The following is a 23193-nucleotide window of genomic DNA, read 5'->3' as shown; positions in this document are numbered from 1 at the left end:
CTTACGGAGTTTGATATCCTATGCCAAAATGACCATCTTTGTAAAGTAATTACATGCCAATTGAATAGGTGTATCTTTATGAAACCAAAATAAATATGAAGCTGAACAAAAAATGAACAGTTTCTTCCACCTTCAAATTACATCGCCATGAACCAATGCAACTGTTATCTCTGGGTTAGATAATTATTATGAAAGCTCATTTGCTATTTTATGCAATCTGTCTAAACCATTCGATTGTATATTACATGGAACATTAATTTCAAAGCTCTATTATTACGACATTAAAGGAAAAGAGCTATATTTGTTTAGATCGTATTTATCTAATTGTACAAGTTTCAATTTAGTCAATGTTGAATGTGGAGTTCCTCAAGGTTCTGTTTTGGGACCACTTCTATTCTTGATTATGGTGAATGACCTTCCAAAAAATGTTAGTTGTGAATCTGTTATTATTTGCAGATGATACAACTCTTTATTCATCACATACTGATATAAAAGTTTTGAATTCAATAATGAAAAAATCATATAAAACTGCAGTAAATTGGTTTCGGGTGAATGATTTCAGTCTAAATTTAAATAAAACCCAAAAGATGTTTTCATTAAAAAGTACATCGAACACTGAAGCTCAGTCACAGGTAAAATTGTTAGGACATATTGGATTCTAAACTAATAAGGAATGAATATATTAATTTGTTAAGTATTAAACTATCAAGAGTAATTCACTTATTAAGACATTTAAAACCTTTAATACCAAAATTCTATCTCATAAATTCTTATTACGCCCTTTCCACAGTATATTATCATATGGTATTTATATTTGGGAAAATAGCATTAGCATATTCAAGATTATCAGTTTACAAAAAAAAAAAAAAAAAAAAAAAAAGCTTTACTGGTACGCATTTTAACAGACTCTGCATATGACACTCACTGTAGATCATTATTTATTCAAGAAAATTATATATATTCCAATGTCTAAAAAAATTAAGATCTACTGCACTACCTCTCAAACTAGGCGCATTTCCAAATCCACACCAGCTGACTACACTGTTTTGTTCAGTTTCGAGATCAGAAGAAGCTGACAGATTATCATAATCATATAGAAAACAATGACTAATCAATTTACTAGTGATAAAGTTGTACATTTTTTAGTTTCTAAATACAGTAGCATTAAATTGGGTTTCAGTTTAAATGCTTTTTTTAGGTCCCACATTCAATTTTTTCATTGTCGAGGTGACCTGGCATCTGGGATGTCTGGTGCTGCCTTAAACCTCCATACTAAACTATCATATACAGCAACAAATAACTGATGGAAAATCTGTATTTCCAAAGTACACAGTATCATAATAGAAACAGTTTTTTTTCTCCCCATCCCCAGGGAAAAGTGTAGGTATTCGTAGACAATATAAGCAGTAGTTCACCACCTAATGCACAATTAAGTCAAAACTGACCAATAACATTGCTGATGGAAGTGAGTACTTAGATTAGTGCAATTTGTTAACAAACCATTCCTATAAAAACATTATCAATGTTACTAATGAAATATCAAGCAAATTTAGAGTTGCACAATAACTGGAGTTAGGAAACACATTTTATTTTCAAAAATGTTGACAGCAAATCACTGAGGACACTAGCGAACTGCAGTTACTTTCTGAAAATGTATGACGAACTGCAAACATAAGGAAATAAGAGTTATTTTGAACACACACTAATGATGAGTTTATCATTTAACATATGAATTAGTTACTAATGTTGGAAATTTTTTTGTAAGAGAAACATGAGTGAGCTACACATACTTGTTCCTACATATGAGATGTTTGCTGGAAATTAATATGCAAGCACTTATTTAAGAGAAGACGAACAGTACTTACACTGGAAGCATACTCATAACAACAATGCTGCCACAACTTCAAGTGACAATGTATAAAACTTCGCTGCTAATAAAAATTATAGTCAATAAATGTTGTCAAACCCAACAAAACAGTAGATATGAAATCAGATGGTATTGTTTCTAGCAACTTAAACTTCCATTTATTATCATCATCACTTCACGATTTCTCACATACTACATATCCATATTGCTCATCATTAATAAATACAGTATGCTTCTATTAGGCTATGCATATAAAAAAAATCTGCAAATTTTAGCCAAAAAAAAAAAAAAAGTCGGCCACAATACTAAACAGTCACTGCATATTTACAGAGGATAAACACATTAATTTACTTTTCAGAATGCTCAAGAAGATTCCATTTGTAGACTGTGTAAACATGCAAAACATTACTACTTGAAATGTGGGTTCTTAGAACACTCCAACTCTATGGAATCCTATCATGACCCTAACATACATAGAAGTGAAAGTATGAAACTTCTCAAGAATACACAGCTAGAATTCATACATTGGGTTAAGAAATAGCACAAAGAGCTCAAGAGGCTGACGTGCAAGAGGCAAAGATTTCTCAAAATCCCCTATTTCACTACCACTGCTACTTCCAGAATGCTCACTCTGAGGTATCTGTAATGGGTGTGAAACACTGTTTAGCTACAATGTAGAAACATAAAAGTTAACACAGAACTTGATCATGCTATTATAAAGGAAAAAGGCACAGTCAAGAATTGTCATTTGAGCACTTTCAACCCTACCAGCCAACAATCCGATGACAAAATATCATAAAAAAAGTAATATTTTAAAGTTCAGCGAAAGGTTCAGTTTCAATTCTTTAATATATGCACAATGTGGTTGACATGACAATTTTTTTTCCCTTACTCCAATACTGTATCTTATTACTTTCGTCTCAAAATCCAGTGAATTGAAAAACAGAGGCCCTCAAAAGAACACAGCAAAAAAAAAGGTCCAAGAATCAATGTCAGGGAGACTCTAAGAGAATGGACTGGAGAAATCCTATTTGTGCATACACAATTGAAGAGTGTAATCCCAGAACTAGCTCAGTCCATTTGGCCATTTTTATGATTTATACATATAAATATGATTATGTTTAAGACCTCTATCATATTTTACGCTTTTCTTCCAAAACAATACTAATCCTCGTCTAAAAGTTTGTGTTACTGTGCGTGTTGCTTGAAAACTCTTACAGTCCGTAGATTGTTGGATAAAAAAAACCAGCCCAGTCCTTTCATAAAAATGGACTTAAAGCATTTTGGGATCATACTCTTCAATTATATATGCATAGAAACTTTACTTATTAAAAATATAATTCAGCAATGGTTTTAATTATGGCATAAAAGATAAGACTAGCTGTTTGACTATTTTGTCAAGAAAGGTTCAAGCTAAGAACAGGATCCCATACAAGAGGTGGAATTGTTTCTTAATGTATGGTAAAATGCCATGAATTTACATTATATTGCTACATTGCAATCTTCAACAGTGATAATACACAACACGCACTAGATAGCAACTAGAAATATACAGATCCCAAGTAATGTAAATCAATGCCAGATCCTATATTTTAAGTAAAACAAAGTTAAACTGGATTATTTCACAATTAAAATGAATTACCTTCCTATTCTCTTGTCACTCTTGTAAGGGCATTCATTATTAGGTTCACTTATGGGAGCTGTAGTCACAAACTACTGCTTTACCTATCTGTATCTTTCTGGAGTTAAGACGACAATGAAAGAAACCCCAATATCATAGCTAGATTTCGAACTTGATAATTGGTTTTACTGTACTAGCACAAAAATGTTCCCTTAAACAATTTCCATAAATCTAAAAATGTGAGAAAAACGACCTTTAATTTGTTACAATAAAAACTGATGTCATATTTTTATATAGACTATGTGTTTAAATATCACAATAATTGGGAGACACCATCGAAATCACCAAAAAATCTGACAGGTCACAAAAAGTAGGCTACATTTCACAATTTTGCTGCTACAAAAAAAAAATTCATAGAAAATTCCAATAATATAATATATGGCTTCCTCATACAAATTTCAGTGTGCTGCAAAATTGACTGACCTGCAGTAGCACAGTGATCACATGACTGTCAGCCATTCGTACCATGAACACAACATTTAAGCCCTCATACAGGACGCATCTATCTAATGCAAACTGTAATGAACTTTCTTTTTGTGTCCCTCACCTGCATCACGGCCTCCTGGCTCACTGCATGACAGTCACATCACTGAGGTCTAAAATTAACTGCATGGCAACTGACATAGTTAGACAGAGAAGCCGTGCTATTTATAACACTAGTCCACACGCCAAAATCAGCTGTTGAAATGCAATTCATTCTGTTGTCACAATCAACAGAAATAAAGTAAAATCATGTTGATAAGCTTTGGTTCATGGACACATTCTCTAGTACTGCACCACTCGTGAAGAGAGGTAGTTCTTCAACAACATACAAACTGCAAAGGCTATTCATGTAATTAGATGATGATGGGAATTGAGTCAGTTGAAATGCTGAAGTTCTTGGGGAAAACAAACTTAACAGCTGCACTATCCGCCAAAGAATTTTCCAGAGATTGAATCTCAATTCTTTCAATAATAAGCTGTCCTATAAAATGTCATCTTTGTTGTAGTGGAAAATACACTAATAAGAAAAAGTACTCAACTACAATACCCAAGAAATTACCAGCAAGTTTCCTTAAAAGTGAAGCCTTCATCATTAATGTTTATAATTGATCTGCAGCCTATATAGGTATAGCTTATAAGTAGCCTAATTGTAATTTTTTTCTTCTTATTCTTGCAGTATGTATGTCTAATGCAGTGCTGTTCACAAATAGGAACTGACACATCGCATTCAAAGCAATATTGCTGGAAAACCAGCTGTGATATAGTAACCAAATTCATATATGTATATATTACAAATGTTTAGAACATGTTTTTAATAAATTTAGTAATATATCATTAATGGTTTCTTAGTAAACTACAATTTACAAACGTGGGGTAGTAACTCTGGTATAATTAGAGCTTGACAACTAATCTTAATTTTTCGTACCTTATCATGTCACATACATTATGGACTGACAAAGGACAAATAGATATCCTAAGTGTTTTCTATCCCTGATTTCAATGAGTAATATTTCAAATTTACAATATAAATCTTATCAACAACTGACATTTTTTTATGTTGTTATGTAATTAAACTTTTGGTAATTATTTACTTCTCTGCCAAATTGATAGAATTGATTTTGTTCTTCAAAATTGCCAATTTTAGGGGTTTTACAACATGTTAAAGAAAAGAAAATCGGAAAACACGAAACATTAAGGTAATTATTTTTATCTCTTCCAAATTTATATAGGAATGGCCAAGGTATGTGATAAGGTTAGTGGGTTAGTTGGGGGTTCCTTGTCACATTAGTAGGCTAGTTACTTATACTGTTTAAAACAATATCTGTTGATTAAAACGTTTTAAACACAATGTTTAAAACTATAATAATGATCTTAATTTTAAGCCAACAGAATTCTCTGTTATGTTTATTATTTATTTCTCTGTTAATAATAAACAGTGTTCAAAACTATATAGCCTAATCAAACCATATCACTTTTTTTTTTCTTGATACAAGGTATTTCTCTCGTTTTCAGGTTGTTTTATTTTATCCTAGTTGTTTACAATATAAAATCATCAGGCCTTTATAAAATGTAGTTATGAATTTACAGTGGTGCTCTTAACTTTATAGAGCAAACTTTAACTTTTTTCCAAATAAACATTATTAATAAGGAATTTTTGTAGGATATACAGTGAATGCTGATATCTGCATATAGGTCTACCATCTGAAGCAGGTTTTGTTATAAGAAATCCACTGAAAAGGATTTTAAGATATTTAAATTATAGAATATTCTACTTCGTCTTTATTTTTCTACAAACTTAGATTAAAATTTCAAAATGAAAAACTGAGCTATAAAATAAAATTTTGAAAGTACACCACAAGGTATCAATTTTTTCTGTTGTACCACTGAGTCATTAAACCCCCAAACATCACTTCTCCTTCATGAAATGTTTTGATTGTTGAGTGCACAGAGAAGACATGCAAGTTTGGCAGCCTTCTCTGTAGCACAAAGTAATTTTTAAATCCTGATCACTTGCTCACTAATCGGTACTAAACAGTGGCACATAAGAAAGTAGAAATCCAGATATTCAGTTTGATTGGAAATGTTTTTGTGTTTCTGTTGTGTAGTCTAAGTATAAATGGTATCCAAAAAAAGTATGCTGTCTAAATATTTAGAGAAGCGAAATTCTGATGATTATTTAAAAAAATGTTTAGGCATATTTAAAGAGGTGGAAAGATGTGTACAATTGGCTTGTGCCTACGTGAAATAATCCCTCTTAGGCTCACAATGAACCACAAATTGTCAAACAGCAGGAACAGATGCCCCACTGTTTTAGAAATCAGAATTATAACTTTATATCAATTCAAAACTGGACTGCCAAGCTTTTCTTTTATAGTGTTGTAAAAATGATTTCTCACTGTTAATAGAAGATAGATCTTCAGAGAAATATAAGCAATCAAACTGGGGTAAATTTGAAAATATTATTTTTTATGAAATTCACAATTAAGTTTCATAAAATGTATTTTTTTTTTGTTAGTAGGATATTAATTTTATGAATGAATAACGTTATTTAATTGAATAAACAGCGAGATAAACTTAAAATGACTAAAATGCTAGCTTCCCGAAATTTTCTTAAAAATCTGGAATTTCGCTAATTTTTACAATACCCATCTGGCAACCCTAAGCATAAAACATGTTTCATATTTTAAAAAATGTTAACTTTATCATTTTCAACAGTTAAAAGATTAATCAACTCAAAATATCATATCATTGAAAATGGGAGAATCTCAATGTATAAAATATAATTCTTAAGTATCCAAGGAAAAGTGCAGTTGCATCCTTTTGATTACTCACAGGATATGACTATTTGTCAAAACACTTGAACAAAATTGGAATTTTTTCTTCACCATTTTGTCCATTGTGCAGTCTTCATAAAGAAATGAATCAGAATCGTATGTCCAGCTCTTTCCTCTAAACCACACTGTGTGTGAGAAATGTAGGACGAGTTAATGGCTTTATTGCCAAGAACTCAGCACTAGTTAACAATGACATCGTCAACACATTTTAAAAATGCACTATTTCACGGCACTGTTTGAAACAGCATAAAAAACAGTTTAAAACAAAAAAAAATCATGTCGATTTTTTAAAATAAAACTGTTTTTTTTTTTCCAACTCTGTAACTCACTAACCTTGTCACATACCTCGGCCACTTGGCCATTCCTATATCTATTTGGCAGAGAAGTAAACCAAACTTTACTACCTAACCTGTACATTGTATCCAAGACTACATATACTAACTTATGGTTGGGGTACTGTAACCTGAGTTTGTAAGAATTTTAAATCGTGTTTTACTTCAATAATATGCATTATACCCAAATTCCCCTTATAATTTGATATAGTTAAACTTAGGATTATTATTATTATTATTATTATTATTATTATTATTATTATTATTATTATTATAACAAGAAAAGGCCAACTTGGAAATGCAATAGAACCATTCTAGAAGGTCACAATGCTAACATAGGCTATAAAAAAAACTCACTAGAAAATTTTATATTGGTAACAAGCTGTTTCCAAAATAAAAAAGGCTGTTTTTATACCAAATTACCCGGATCCACTCTAATTAAACACAAGTCATTGTAAGCAGGTGAATGGGTGGGGAAAGTACAAGAAGCTAGTTAGAAGACAGATGTGTTTGTGCCCATATGTTCACATGTACATGTTTGCGTATGCATACATACAGGTATGCATACATACAGGTATGTATGTTTATAGTCTATGTACTTTATATCAGCAAAGAGAAAAACACTATGAGGGGATCATGGTCCTTAATAGTAGGTGACACACTGCAGTATAGAGCCCAGAAGGTTCAAATAAAAAATATACAATTTCAGCAATGCTTGAGAATCTTCCAACGCAGAATACATTAAGTCTAAGAGTATAGCTTTATTTTCTGACTCTGACCTTGCTTGTAGGTACAGTGTAAGATAAGTAATTATACCCGAGTCTCCACCTCATGTCACACTATAGGTAACTTAATTAGCCTATCATTTCTTGTTGGATTTTTCTCCTGACTGGCATACTGTATGTATGGACATATGTTTATATCTGGGTAAAGAAAGTGAATCCTGAAACATCATGTAGCTTCCAAGGAGTTGGGCCACAGATTGGCCCATTCCGGTCTAAGAGGTCGAGAAGTCTCTTCAGTGGTCTTCCAGGTCCTGAATTATAGATGCTTATATTTTTTAAATTCCAACGTTTTTATTGGACTTACAGAACTTTTGGGTGATGAGCAACCTCAAGCCTCACTACTGTAGCTACTACTTTGCTACACCAGATCATATATTTTCATAGCTCTATATAAAATTTGCTTAAATGAACCATACAAAAATAGCATCTTTTCATATAAATAGTTTCATCATATTTCTGTAGCCCTAATTCAAGGAACATAGAAATACTGCCCCTTACTGAAAAAATATAAATCCAACCACATAACTTAAATTCTTTTGTAATGAATATATTTCAAATTAGCTTTGGTACACAAAATTTTAAATAACTTAATACCACCACATATTTCGCTGACCTGGAGGTAATTAGTGCATTAACATTGTGCCCATAGACTTGACTCGTTTAATGAAATATACTTAATACATTTAGTTTGTTTCCTAAATATTAAATAGATCTAGATGTTATTTCACTCTCGAATACTGAATTTGGAAAAAATATAGGTGTAGGCCTATTAATATTGCAATGATTATGATAATAAATTTTAAGAGATCTAGGAGCTTCAATGCAATTAAGTTCCTAATTAGAAACATTTGTGTTAACTGAGATGAGTTATCACAACAAGTTTTCGTCACACAAATATGAAAAATAGTTCAGACGTGTTTAAGAACACTTTCAGCAGCATGTTTTTACATAAGTGGTTATTTCGTCTATAGCAAGTTTTTATTCATTCACAATTCCAAACTTCGTTCTTGCAATGCTGCAGGTCACACAGGTCAGCGACCTACATATCAGTTACATAACAAGCACTTGTCACTTACTTCATGAAGGACGAACAAATTGATTCTAATTGGAAACTGACAATGTTATGGGGAAGCAGTTTTCTTTCATTTATTTCCATGCCTGTAGAATTACTTAAAAACGCATGACATTTTGAAGAATGGTTACATCTTCTTCTTCTTCTTCTTCTTCTTCTTCTTCTTCTTCTTCTTCTTCTTCTTCTGGTGAGGAGAAATCTATTCGTTAGGACTGTTAAGTATGATTATTCTAATTCACTGATCATTCGATGACGAACACGTTATTCTTATTTTATTTACAACAATGACAGTAATAATTCTAAGTATGCCCCTTTGTTTAAAAACCACTACACCTAATATGTCCAATATTCCTATGAAAGCTTCATTTTCCTTGACAATCACTGATAACAGTTCCAAATGTTTTTATATGTGGCTAGGCCTATATTGTCTACAGTAGCCTTCACTGACTCCTCCTAATTTCGAGTGTAACTTCATATCACGTAATTCGTCCTAGTCTGCAGAATGAAGACATTAGAAGTAATGTAATGGTTTATATAACACACGTTTTATAGCCTAATCCACACTCAAATAATTAGAAATATCGACGAATTTAGAATTATGCTCGAAAAGCCTACATATTGTGATACCAACATTATCAGATCAAAGTTCCCGAGTAGCTCAGTGGTAGAGCGTTGGTACGTTAAACCAAAGGTCCCGGGTTCGATACCCGGCTCTGGAACAATTTTTCCCTCGAAATTATTCAAATCAACTTTACAGGGAGTTATACCTGAAATCTTGATTTGCATAATACACGTCACTGTTCGTTAACAGAAAACCACGATTTAAGTCACACAGAGTTAGTGTGCACTCGAAGTTGGTTGCTTGACGGTTGTCAGCCTACTTTGAGGTCTGTGGATATAGAGGGAAAAATTGGATCGGTGTCGGTTAGAGTTCCCGAGTAGCTCAGTGGTAGAGCGTTGGTACGTTAAACCAAAGGTCCCGGGTTCGATACCCGGCTCCGGAACAATTTTTCCCTCGAAATTATTCATTATCAGATCAGTTTAGAAAATTATTCACATGTTCATGTTTCAATTTTAACGTACGTTGTGACCATTAATGAAGTAAAGCAGCACTTGAAACACTTCCGACAGTATCTGAAGTTCTTCAGGATCTTAAAAATTAGGTCTACTGAACAATCCAAGTGATTTGACGAAGTTAATTTATTACTGAAATATGAGTCCAGTTATGACAATAATGTAGCTTGATTCCTGGAGACAGCAGTTCTTGACTTATAGCAGCTCTTAGCACACAACAGTGATTAATGGAAGGAAATCAGGGTTGGTATCATGGTATGAAGGTCTGCTATGCCAGAGGCCTACTTCAAACTAGCGTCAAAGAGAAAATAATGTGAATCAAGTAGCACTCTTACCAACAACAGACCAATACAAGTCAATGCTGCCCTAAGACTTTACGACATTTAGGCCTAAGGTTTCTTTTAACATAACATTATGGCAGCTCATTTATATTTATTCATTTTGTTTCTGTAAAATTTTCAAATGCGATGAACAAGAGCAGCAATAAAAAAAATTCATCTCATACTTATGTTACATTAGCTAATATTCTGAAGCTGTTCTCAAGCAGGAAATGCTACGAATGACGATGTTTTATTCTACGAATACGTGCATCATTTCATATATCACGACTCTAACAGTTGACGAGTTCTCAACAAGATTAAAAATCCATGGCAAACCCGTGGAGGTTTGTAGAGGGCAAAACTGCAGATTTCCTTTGAGTACTTTGGATTCTCTTACCACTCTCATTTCACCATTACTCCATTATCTCTATGTCAGCATCATCTCTTAATAATCACAGTATAGTTTGAAAGGAACGTTAAATCGAGTATTACCACTCATAACCTCACAACTGTCAATATTGATAACAATGTCACCTGCCCAAGTCACTGCCAAAAAATCGATACTTTGACAATACGTCTTAAAGGTTAGTACAAGATGTGAACAATTGAAACGTATCTCAATAGTCTTAATAAAGTTTTATTACTTTACTAATCCATCACAACAGTAGGCTAAGCCTACCTTATAATTTCCTGCACTAGTAATAAATATGAATAATTTCAAGCTTACGTAAGTTTTATCGAGCTTTGTGTGTTGTAACGACGTAACACAATTTAAAACTTTAACTAATAATGATGCACACAATTTGTCAATAAAATTAATATTAAAATGGCAGTCACTTTTAATAGAAGAAACAGATCATAATTTCGAACTTGCAGAAAATGCAATGAATCGTGGAACATAATTAAAAGTGACTAGCATTATGAATTTGAAATATTTCTACAATGACACAACTTAATATTAATGATACTAATTATTGGGCTTCCATGATAGAATTGATAATTCTTTTAAAAATTATCTAGGGCTATATAAATTGTTAAATAAAACTGTATTTAAATCGATTATAGATAGCGCCGACTTACAACCAAATAACTTATTCGAATATCGTACTATTAGGTCTACCATTAATAAGTAAACTCAATAATTATTAATGGGTTTGCCAAATTTATCTTAAAATATCTTAAGCTTTTTTATGTTCAACTACTGCAGTACTCTCCTGCCTTTAAAATGTATTTCTGCAAGTACTATGTATATCCTAAAACTCTTCCAGTTATAAAATCAATAAGTAATAATACACTATTTTAATTATTCTAGTAATAAATGTGTCTGTACACGTTCCTTGCTTAATGACCATTGGTAGTTAACATTTGGGCCAAACCGCTTTCTGACAGAATGACTCATACAACTGCCCAAGTAATATAAAAAAACCATACACCCTTCTTGTAAAAACTGTTTTCCAACATACTTACTTACCGAATGTAAAAAGATCTTATAATAAATACACAAAACTCCCTTAGACTGAAAGCAATCAACGGCACCAACACAAAATTTGCACCGAACGACATGTACCCAAAGATGGCAGTACAATCGCGCGCCGGAGCGTGTTCAACTGCTTATTCAACAAAATTTGTCATATTTACTTTCGCTTAGAGTAAGCGGTTTATAGCAGTGACGGAGTAAAGAGTAATATAAATATAGCAATATTAAGAAACCAAGAAAACTATTGTAATTCTGATTAGAATACAGTTAATATTTAACCAAAATTCAATAACAAGTATGATGATATTACCTTTTCTCTATAAAATGCATATTTAAGCGTTGAAATGCGGATGGCAAGGCTGCAGCAGGGAGGAAGTGAGAATTTAATTGCATTTTGTCAGGGCTCTGATTTTGTTTTTAAAGAAAATACGTATAAAGCAGCCATGGGCATAATTTTATTTTGTTACGTGAGGCACTGTATTACTAGAAGGGCAGAGTAGGATAGAAAATACAAACTGTGACCTGTGTCATCTTATCGTAATTGCTAGGGCGGTCAGTGATAAATTGTTAGGAGAATGCCTGGATAATGAAGACTCTCGAAAACTTTTATCTAATTTGAACAAATTAATTCGGCAGCTTTAATCATTGGCGCAAGGGACCCGCGATGCGAGGAGGCATGGGTTCAGAGGAGTCAGAACCGTTGTGTATTATACCTGAAAACATTACCGGTACCTATTTCGATTTGGAATACATTCTTATTTCATTCATCCATTCCAAAGGTACATTATTTATAGCAATCTTGCAATAGTTGTGTTTCTTTCAACAGTCACTTCTCAGTTGCAATTTTTTTTCTTTCCGATGTCGCAGTTAATCCCCACCCCGCTTCTCCAGCACGTGTTCAACTCTTTCTATCCTCGTCTCGCACGAACACTGCGCGGAACATAATTTAAATTTAGTACTGAATGAATCCGTTCGTGACATTTCAGAAATTAGGGACTTTTACGCAACTGCATAGCAACTTTTTGTTAAATTTCACTGCTTGTGTACTTTGTGACCTGGTTGAGTGTAAGAGAAGCCCTATGGCCTTAACTCTGCCAGTATAAATAAATTATTACCGGTAGTATTATTCTTATTATTACTTACTTACAAATGGCTTTTAAGGAACCCGGAGGTTCATTGCCGCTCTCACATAAGCCCGCCATTGGTTCCTATCCTAGTATCCTGTGCAAGATTAATCAGTCTCTATCATCATATCCCACCTCCCTCAAATCCATTTTAATATTATCCTCCCATCTACGTCTCGGTCTCCCCAAAGGTCTTTTTCCCTTCAACATCCCAACACTCTACAAGCATTTATGGATTCATCCATACGTGCCACACGCCCTGCCCTGCCCATCTCAAACTTCTGGATTTAATGTTCCTAATTATGTCAGGTGAAGAATACAATGCGTGCAGTTCTGCATTGTGTAACTTCTCCATTCTCCTGAACTTCATACCTCTTAGCCCCCAGATATTTTCCTAAGAACCTTATTCTCAAACACCCTTAATCTCTGTTCCTCTCTCAAAGTGAGAGTCCAAGTTTCACAACCATATAGAACACGAGTAATATAACTATTTTATAAATTCCAACTTTCAGTTCTTTTGACAGCAGACTGGATGAAAAAAGTTTCTCAACCGAATAATAACAGACATTTCCCATACAGTATTTATTCTGCGTTTAATTTCCTCTCGAGTGCCATTTATATTTGTTACTGTTGCCCCAAGATATCTGAATTTCTTCACCTCTTCAAAGGATAAATCTCCAATTTTTATATTTCGATTTCGTACAATATTCTGGCCACAAGACATAATCATATACTTTGTCTTTTCGGGATTTACTTCCAAACCTATTGCTTTATTTGCTTCAAATAAAATTTCCGTGTTTTCCCTAATCGCTTGTGGATTTTCTCCTAACATATTCATGTCATCTGCATAGACAAGAAGCTGATGTAACCCGTTCAATTCCAAACCCTCTGTGTTATCCTGAACTTCCCTAATGGCATATTCTAAAGTGAAGTTAAAAAGTAAAGGTGATAATGCATCTCCTTGCTTTAGCCCACAGATGATGATGATGATGATGATGATGACGAGTATATTATTATTATTATTATTATTATTATTATTATTATTATTATTACCAGTATACCAAGTTTGTGTGTCTTTATTTAAAGTTTACCGCGATGGCAGAAATTAAATATTGCCTTGGTAGATAGGATAACCAACACATACTAAAATTCTGTCCTATGAGATGGTCTTCGCGATTTGAGAGCTTATTCGCGTTGAAAAGTGATATGCCTTGAGAATATAATTCTGTTCTCTAACAAATTTTCCGGAAAAAATACGGCTCTTTCATTGAAAAAGGAACTGTATTTCTTTGACTTTGTAGTTCTGCTTGTGTTCCAGTGTAAATATTACAGTGCATTAATATTGTTTCAAAATATATACTGGTACAAGAAAAGTCCATTGATCTATTGACGGCCACATCAGTGTTAAAACAAACCCGAAATAACATGATGGAGTTGAGGCAGCAATTTTCGAGCATTTGTTTTAAAGGAAGCAAAGGAAATCTCAAATTCCTGGAAAATAGACCCTGTTTTCAAAACAAGAAGCTTTTCAATGAATTGGCAGTTGACGAACGATTACAGAATGCAGAAGAAAGGTTCCAAGCCTAGGCGGAGTTATGGGGGGGCACGGCCCCGCCCCTCAAACTTGTTTCAACTCTTTTTTTTTTTTCTATTAACGTTAGAAAATATTGAATTCAAAAGATCTTTTTTGCTTTTGTTTATGATTAAGTTTCTGTACTTAAATTGACGGATTAATGTCTTCAGATCATGTGTCTGGACTGTAATGAGACAAGGGCTTAGGGAAACGATGACCTTGGGTGTCTGGAGCCTTCCACAGTGCTTAATATGTAATAATATTAATACTGAACTTAAAACTTCATATTTTTCTAAGTGATACTAGGCCTGCATCTAAACACAAATTCTATTAACGGTTTTGTATCACATAAATACAATTATACAAGTAGACCTATGCTTACTTTAGGCGTTTACTAAAATTATCATTAAAATCAATTGACGTAATAAAAATAAAGTCGGAAACTCATATAAAAATTTTGGATAAATTTCAAAACACAGGTACCTTCTTTTTCCTCTTACTCCAGAATTCCAACCTTTTGTAAGCATAATGATGCACATTCGACTAACACAGACAAAGCTGCTCTTTTAGTATTCTAAGATAATTGTTCAGTGAGATATCCGTATACTGAAATTTTCCCAAAATTTCAACAAGTTCAAACATATTTACGAAGAAATATATGCTTCCTGTAACAGCTAAGAGATTATAGAAAATTATGGTTCGAATTAATGACAGTATGGTGGTAACTTCCTGCTTGTAAAATAGTAGTTTCTTCCAATCCATGGAAATGTTAAACGAACACTGACCTACTGTTTTAGTAAGTTCAGTATTGCCAGAAAGTAACTTTCCCACATATAAAAAGGCTCATTCGAAGGTAATAAATCGTGCGCTTTATTTAAAAAAAGAATCCTCTCCTCCCCCAAAAAAGAAATGCTAAGTAAAATACTGCAAACAGATAAATTTACCCCATACTTTTGGAAATATTAAGTTATAATTCAATGTGTTTTACGAGATATTGTATTCTGATCCTTTCCACTTCTTGTTGCTGCAATATCATGGATGACAGCTATGTTACACTTAAAATGACAAGAAATTAGCTTAATTAAGATCTTAATAGGAAAAACTTACACCACTGTGAATATATAATTAATATTGTTATGTTTAGGAAACCAAGTTTTATATATCCTACAAAAAATCTTGTTTAGAAAACATTAAATGTAATGTATTTTAATTCGAGTACCGTATTTCTTACTTCCAATATATCTTAAATAAAAAAATCATATAGTTAATATTCACTTACATACATTGTAATTACTTCTAAGATTTCAAATTAAAAGTTATAATTCACTCTGCATACTTAGCACACCTAATAAATGGCAGTTACTTGCTGCGCTCTAGTGTCGAAATTGGACAAAAATGCTCCACGTGAAACTCAATGTTAAGAAAGAGGAATGAGCAGGCAGTTACGCAGCCATAAGATGCGATCCAGCAGGCAGTGGCTTGACCACTCCTGTTCTGTGAATGAGTAAGTAGCCAAACGGCCATGCTTTTGTACAAGTACAGCATGCCGCACTGTGAACTTAAACCAAGCTATCTTATGGATGATGATGATGATGATATGTGAATTAATGATGGCGAAATAAGCCTGAGGTCCAACGCCGAAAGTTGCTCAGCAATTCTGCTTCAATTGGTTGAGGGAAAACCCCAACCAAGTAACCTATCCTAATCAGGATTTGAACCCGGGACCGCTCGTTTCACGATCAGACGTGCTAACCGTCCAGTTGTGGACTAATAAAGACTTACCTGAGCAGTACTATGTCGCAGATGAAACTCAGTTCATTATCTGTAACTTACTAGTCATCATTGAAAGTGAAGAAAGCAGGAATACTGACGTCAAGAAAGTCACTAGTGAGTTTATGGCATGTATAGTTGAGAAAGATACACTGCAATACAAAAAAAAAAAAAAAAAAAAAAAAGAACAACTTTGTACGTGAGTGGATACGAGAAGGAAGCCCAATAGATTTATTTTTTTTTTGCAGTGAGCCCATTCTTTCTTAGTTATGCTACTGGCTTTAATCTAAACCTCTCTATTGTTTCTCCTTCACTAAACTGATTTAAATTACAGGCGACTTCCAAAGAAATTGCACAACTAACCAACAATATTCCATCATGTTGTATGCATTTATTCTCTTGAATATTCTGGTGCTTCTTAAGGTCACTTAATGGATGTGCACATTCTGGACCTGAAAATGATGTTTTAAAATCTTGTTTAGTACGCCTTTTCTACACAAATGTTAAAAAATTTCCTTGAAAATTAATAAGTACAAACAACATTTCATTTCTCGTACCTTTTAATCCAGTGTTCCTGTTAAACTTATTAATGTGTATTAGGCAGAGTTGGAAGTTACGCGTAAAAGATTAATTTCTATTGCATAAACTGCCATAAATGTATTGGCATACAAGCGAAACTCACTAAGTTCAATTTTGATGATTTTGAGTTATTTATATCACTATACAGTATTTTTCTGCTCTATCGATTTCTTTTTTTCACCATAAGTCACAAATAACAAAATGTTTGACAGGAGAAATCCATAGTCTCCACATATGATCCATATAATATCTTAATGTCGCCTATCATCTGATATCTTCTTCTGCCCCGACCCCTTCTCCTGTTCACCATTCTTTCCAGTGCATCCTTCAGAAGGCAGTTTCTTCTCAGTCAGTAGTTCAACCAATTCCTTTTTCTCTTCCTGATCAGTTTCAGCATCATTCTTTCTTCACCCACTCTTTCCAACACAGCTTCAGTTCTTGTTCTGTCTGTTCACTTCACACGTTCCATTCTTCTCCATATCCACATTTCAAATGCTTCTATTTACTTCTCTTCACGTTGTCGTAATGTCCATGTTTCTGCCCCATACAATGCCACACTCCATACAAAGCACTTACTAGTCTCTTCCTTAGTTATTTTTCCAGAGGTCCACAGAAGATGTTCCTTTTTCTATTAAAAGCTTTCTTGGCCTTTTGACTTCCTGACAGGAGTTCATGTTACTGTTTACAGTACACTCCAAGTATATGAAACTGTCCACTTGCTCTACTGCCTCATTTCGAATTAGCAAGTTCACCTTTTTCATTTTTCTTGCTATGAGCATGGTCTTCGTTTTTTTGCATTTATCTTCATCCCATACTGCTCACAGCTGTCATTTAGCTCCAATAGCATATCCCTTAGTATCGTCTCCTCTTCTACTAACAACGTCATATCATCAGCAAATCTTATGCACTTTATTCTTCTTCCTCCTACTATCACTCCTCCCATGTTCTGAAAACAGTTCTTACTAAATCCTCCAAGTTTAGAGACTGTAGCCCTTTCATTTATTCATACTGTTCTATTCTTCTTCCTCCTACTATCACTCCTCCCATGTTCTGAAAACAGTTCTTACTAAATCCTCCAAGTTTAGAGACTGTAGCCCTTTCATTCATTCATACTGTTCTGACCAAGGGCAGGTATTTCACTGCAAACCCAGCATTCTCCAGTCTTTCCTATTTTCTGCCTTCCTCTTTGTCTCCGCATATGATCCATATATCTTAATGTTGTCTATCATCTGATATCTTCTTCTGCCATGAACACTTCTCCCATTCATCATTCGTTCCAGTGCATCCTTCAGTAGGCAGTTTCTTCTTAACCAGTGACCCAGCCAATTCCTTTTCCTCTTTCTGATGAATTTCAGCATCATTCTTTCTTCATCTACTCTTTCGTTTCTTACTCTGTCTGTCCATTTCACACACTCTATCCTTCTCCATATCCACATTTCAAATGCTTCTCTTCATTTCATCGTATTGTCCATGTTTCTGCCCCATACAATGCTGCACTCCACACAAACCACTTCACTAGTCTCTTCCTTAGTTCTTTCTCCAGAGGTTGCCAGAAGATGCTCCTTTTTCTATTAAAAGCTTCCTTTGCTATTGCTATTCTCCTTTTGACTTCTTGGCAGCAGTTCATGTTACTGCATAGTATACCCCAAGTATTTGAAGCTGTCCACTAGCTCTACTGCTTCATTTGAAATTCGCAAGTTTACCTTCTTTACTTTTCTTCCTATGACCATGGTTTTCGTCTTGTTGGCATTTATCTTCATTCCATACTGCTCACAGCTGTCATTTAGCTCCTGAACATATCCTTTAGTATAATCTCCTTTTCTGCTAATATCGCCATATCATCAGCAAATCTTACATCCTTTAATCTTCTTCCCCCTACTATCACCCCTCCCATGTTCTGAAAACAGTTCTTCACTGAATCTTCCAAGTAGATGTTGAACAGGGTAGGTGATAAAGGACATCCTTGTCATACTCCACTGTAGCTCTAATGTTTAAAAATCCTGTAACAGCATGTCTGACAGTGAAACGAGTGGACCAGGGTTCAAATCTTGATTAGACAAGTTACCTGGATGAGATTTCTTTTATGATGTTTTCCCTCAACCATTTGAAGTAGAATTGTTGGGTAATTTTCGGCGTTGGAACTCGGACTCATTTCACCATGATTAATTCAAATATCATTGTCATCCTTACCATAGCCCGGGTTAAGTTCATGGTGAAGCATGCTGTATTTGTACAAGAGCACAGCCTGCTATTCGGTGATAAAATCATTCAGTGGTAAGCATAATAAGCCTCAGGCTATAGTGCAAGCTTTCAGATTCGTCCTCTATAAAGAAAAAAAAGAGTTAACCAAAGTTTCTTTCAAACATTACTGATTATGGTACCAATACGTTACCAGCTCTACACTTGACTCGCACTACCATCAATTTTTTCAGCCACAGCCACAAAATTGACTCTACTTCTCTTCAAACCAAGACAAACACTGACATTTCTAATTAAAAAATCTAATTGTGTAGAAAATAGGCTCACCTCTATTTGTGTATTATGATTAGAGATCGGATTTTTATGTAATATCAAGGTGTGAAATATGTACATATTTATATAAGAAAAATAAGCTGAATATGAACCATGAAAATATCTAATATCAATATCTGGCAGGTATAGGATAGGGAAGACTCTCCAGTTGTGATTTCATAGCGCACCCGACTTTTTTTACCGCACACTTGACACAGTACTATTTTTCCATCGCAATCCATGATTTTATTTTTGTCGTTAGGGTTGAAGATACAGGAGCCATTTTAGTTAATTAAAAGCAATAGATAAACTCACTTGCACTTTCTACTGTAAGTACTGAAATCAGAGAACTGAGTAAAACGAATAACACAACAGTACTGCAAGCACTGTTTCGCTTTACTGGATTAGGAGAAAATAAGAGGAGATGTGGGACACATGCATTTTAGCTGTTCCCTGTAAAAAACAAAGTACTGTACCTACTAAAACCTCAAACTATAGGCATTTACAAACTCTTGTTTGAAAAGTGATATTCCTGTCTCATTCAGAAGGATAGAATTATTCCAGTCAAGAACCATACTTTCTAATTTCTCGGAAAATCCCATTTCCGTATAGGTCTACTAAATTTAAAGTAAAGAGATCATGCAATAATCTGAAAAGCTATTTATTTTAATCTTTGAACATCTTTCCAGTTTGTTCCTTTACTCCAGCTTCATTTCAAAAGTCGGTTACTTTATTACGGCTCATGTCAAACTTGACACGGGTTTTTCCTGGAAGGATTAGGAAGAGGGTGGGTAAGGTTGCAAATTGCATGGGAATGGCTTGTTAAGACGTGTGCAGAACAATTATAGTTCGAGACAAATCATGTCATCCTCGTCCCACTCCACAGCAAGAAGCAACGCTACTTTCTGAGTGTATGAGAAAGGTTGTCTTTTGTACACTCATATTTATAGTGGGCGGTATGGAGTGAGTGTCTCTATTACTTCCTGGAACTAAGGACGTTATGTTTCATCCCGAAATATATTCTTTCTTGGGTACCGGTAGGTAAAAAGACTTTTTAAATCTGTGTATTTCAAATTGTAAACTTCCCCAGCAGAAGCTTTTTTTCTTCCTTTTAGCGAAGTAAAAATGAATAAAACCCTTAAATATGTAGATTTATGTAATATCAAGCCATAATATGTAATATGAATAAATGTGTAAAAATATGTAGTGTCAAATTTTAATATATTATAATAGTAATTACAAGATTCACAAAGATTTGTTATTTATATACGGTTAGGTTGAAAGGAATATAATATGTAATTACATAAAAATCCGGTCCCTAATTATGATAATGAAAACATGACACAAGGTAAGACTTGAGTCTTGTAGTCACAATGTCTTCAGATCTTCACCTAAGACAACATTTACTGTAACATTACATTGACAATGGACAAATAAAATTACTCTGACAGGATTCGAAGTCACACGAATTTTAAGCTGAATGTCATGAATACGTGTCTGGTATTGACTTGCAGTATTTCATGTCAGAGCAGAAAATGTGTAGCAAGTATATTTACGATCAGTCTAAAAAGCTTAACGACCTTAGGCAAACCCAAATACTCTGTCACTTAGTATACAGAACATACCTCTTTGCTCATGGCTTGGTGGACCATTTAACAGAGATCATCCAACACACAACAAGAAATATACGTTCTCTCTATTTTATTTCAACACCATCTTTCAGAAAAGTAAAGAAATGCCGTAATTTATATTATACATTCATTTCCCTCAGCTGCAGAATTTTTTGAATATGTTATACAAGGCAAATGTTCAATGAAATTGAATTATCTTCTCGACTTGCATGGGTAAAGCTAGTTACTCACCATTTAACATTTCAAAGGTCTAATGCATAAACTCGAATGTTTTAAATTCAATGTTCTGGAAAACTTCCCAAGTATCTGGAAGCTAGAAATATGCTAATAGAATGTAGAAAAATGCATTGTCTGCACATAATGTATATTCATTAATAGAGTTCCACAAGAGGATAGACTGAACAGACTTCAACTCCCTTTGTCTTGCTGACGTTTCTTCATAAGACAACTCTATCTCTTTTACCTTATTACAACTTCACATGAATGTATTATTTACCATATAAGAAAAAAAAATCACAATGTAGCCTATGCATTAGAAGAAAACTTTAGGAATAAATTTAATTTTTAAGAATACTACTATATTTTAATGAAGTTCTTGAAGCAGTAAAATGATAGACTTCATATATTGGTCCACATACAAACATGATGAAATCATTCGAAACTATAACTTACTTACCTACTTATGGCTTTTAAGGTACCCGGAGGTTCATTGCCGCCCTTGCATAAGCCCGCCATTGGTCCATATCCTGAGCAATATTAATAGTCTCTACCATCATATCCCACCTCCCTCAATCCATTTTTATATTATCCTCCCATCTACATCTTGGCTTCCCCAAAGGTCTTTTCCCCTTTGGCCTCCCAACTAACACTCTGTAGGCATTTCTGGATTGGCCCATACATGCTACATGCCCTGCCCACTTCAAACGTCTGGATTTAATGTTCCTAATTATGTCAGATGAAGAATACAATGTGTGCAGTTCTGCGTTGTGTAACTTTCTCCATTCTCCTGTAACTTCATCACTCTTAGCCCTAAATATTTTCCTAAACACCTTATTCTCAAATATCCTTAACCTATGTTCCTCTCTCAAAGTGAGAGTCCAAGTTTCACAATCATATAGAACGAGTAATATATTGTTTTATAAATTCTAACTTTCAGGTTTTTTGAGATCAGACTGGATGACAAAAGCTTCTCAACCGAATAATAACACGCATTTCCCATATTTATTCTGTGTTTAATTTCCTCCTGAGCGTCATTTATATTTGTTACTGTTGCTCCAAGATATTTGCATTTTTTCACCTCTTCAAAGGATAAACTTCCAATTTTTATATTTCCATTTCGTACTATGTTCTGGTCACGAGACATAATCATATACTTTGTCTTTTCGGGATTTACTTCCAAACTTATCTCTTTACTTGCTTCGAGTAAAACTCCCGTGTTTTCCCTAATAGTTTGTGGATTTTCTCCTAACATATTCACGTCATCCACATAGACAAGCAGCTGATGTAACCTGTTCAATTCCAAACTCTCTCTGTTATCCTGGACTTTCCTAATGGCATATTCTAGAGCAAAGTTAAAAAGTAAAGGTGATAGTGCATCTCTTTGCTTTAGCCCGCAGTGAATTGGAAAAGCATCCTACAGAAACTGGCCTATATGGACTCTGTTTTATGTTTCACTGAGACACATTTTAATTACTCGAACTAGTTTCTTGGGAGTACCAAATTCAATAAGAATATCATATAAAACTTCTCTCTTAACCGAGTCATATGCTTTTTTGAAATCTATGGATAACTGATGTACTGTGTCCTTATACTCCCATTTTTTTCTTCAATATCTGTCGAATAAAAAAAATCTGATAAATAATCGATCTATTATGCTGAAAACCACACTAATGATCCCCAATAGTTTCATCTACATATGGAGTTAATCTTCTTAAAAAATATTGGACAACATTTTGTAAGATGTCAACAAAAGTAACATTCCTAGAAAATTACTACAGTTAGTCTTTTCCCCCCTTCTTAAAGATAGGTACAATTATGGACTCCTTCCATTGTTCTGGTACAATTTCCTGTTCCCAAATAG

At 34.0% G+C, this 23193-nt stretch overlaps 1 protein-coding gene across 3 annotated transcripts in view; it reads right to left on the bottom strand.

Moving 5' to 3' along the window:
- The window catches only part of bur (GMP synthase burgundy), a 70185-nt gene extending 58173 nt beyond the window's left edge, over positions 1-12012 (bottom strand). The window contains exon 1 of one of the 3 annotated variants that reach the window (XM_069828402.1): positions 11920-12012. Coding sequence is in view for 2 of the 3 variants with exons in the window: in XM_069828400.1 (XP_069684501.1) it covers positions 3972-4016 (45 nt within the window). In the remaining variant the exon portion in view is untranslated. Of the gene's footprint in view, positions 1-3971; positions 4190-11919 lie in introns of those variants that run through there. The other 2 variants (XM_069828401.1, XM_069828400.1) reach the window with 2 other exon arrangements.
- Between the last annotated feature and the right edge of the window lie 11181 nt (positions 12013-23193).

The sequence above is a fragment of the Periplaneta americana genome, chromosome 6 (genome assembly GCF_040183065.1).
Source record: "Periplaneta americana isolate PAMFEO1 chromosome 6, P.americana_PAMFEO1_priV1, whole genome shotgun sequence".
NCBI classification, from domain to species: Eukaryota; Metazoa; Arthropoda; class Insecta; order Blattodea; family Blattidae; genus Periplaneta; species Periplaneta americana.
This window is presented reverse-complemented; position numbering and strand designations above follow the sequence as displayed.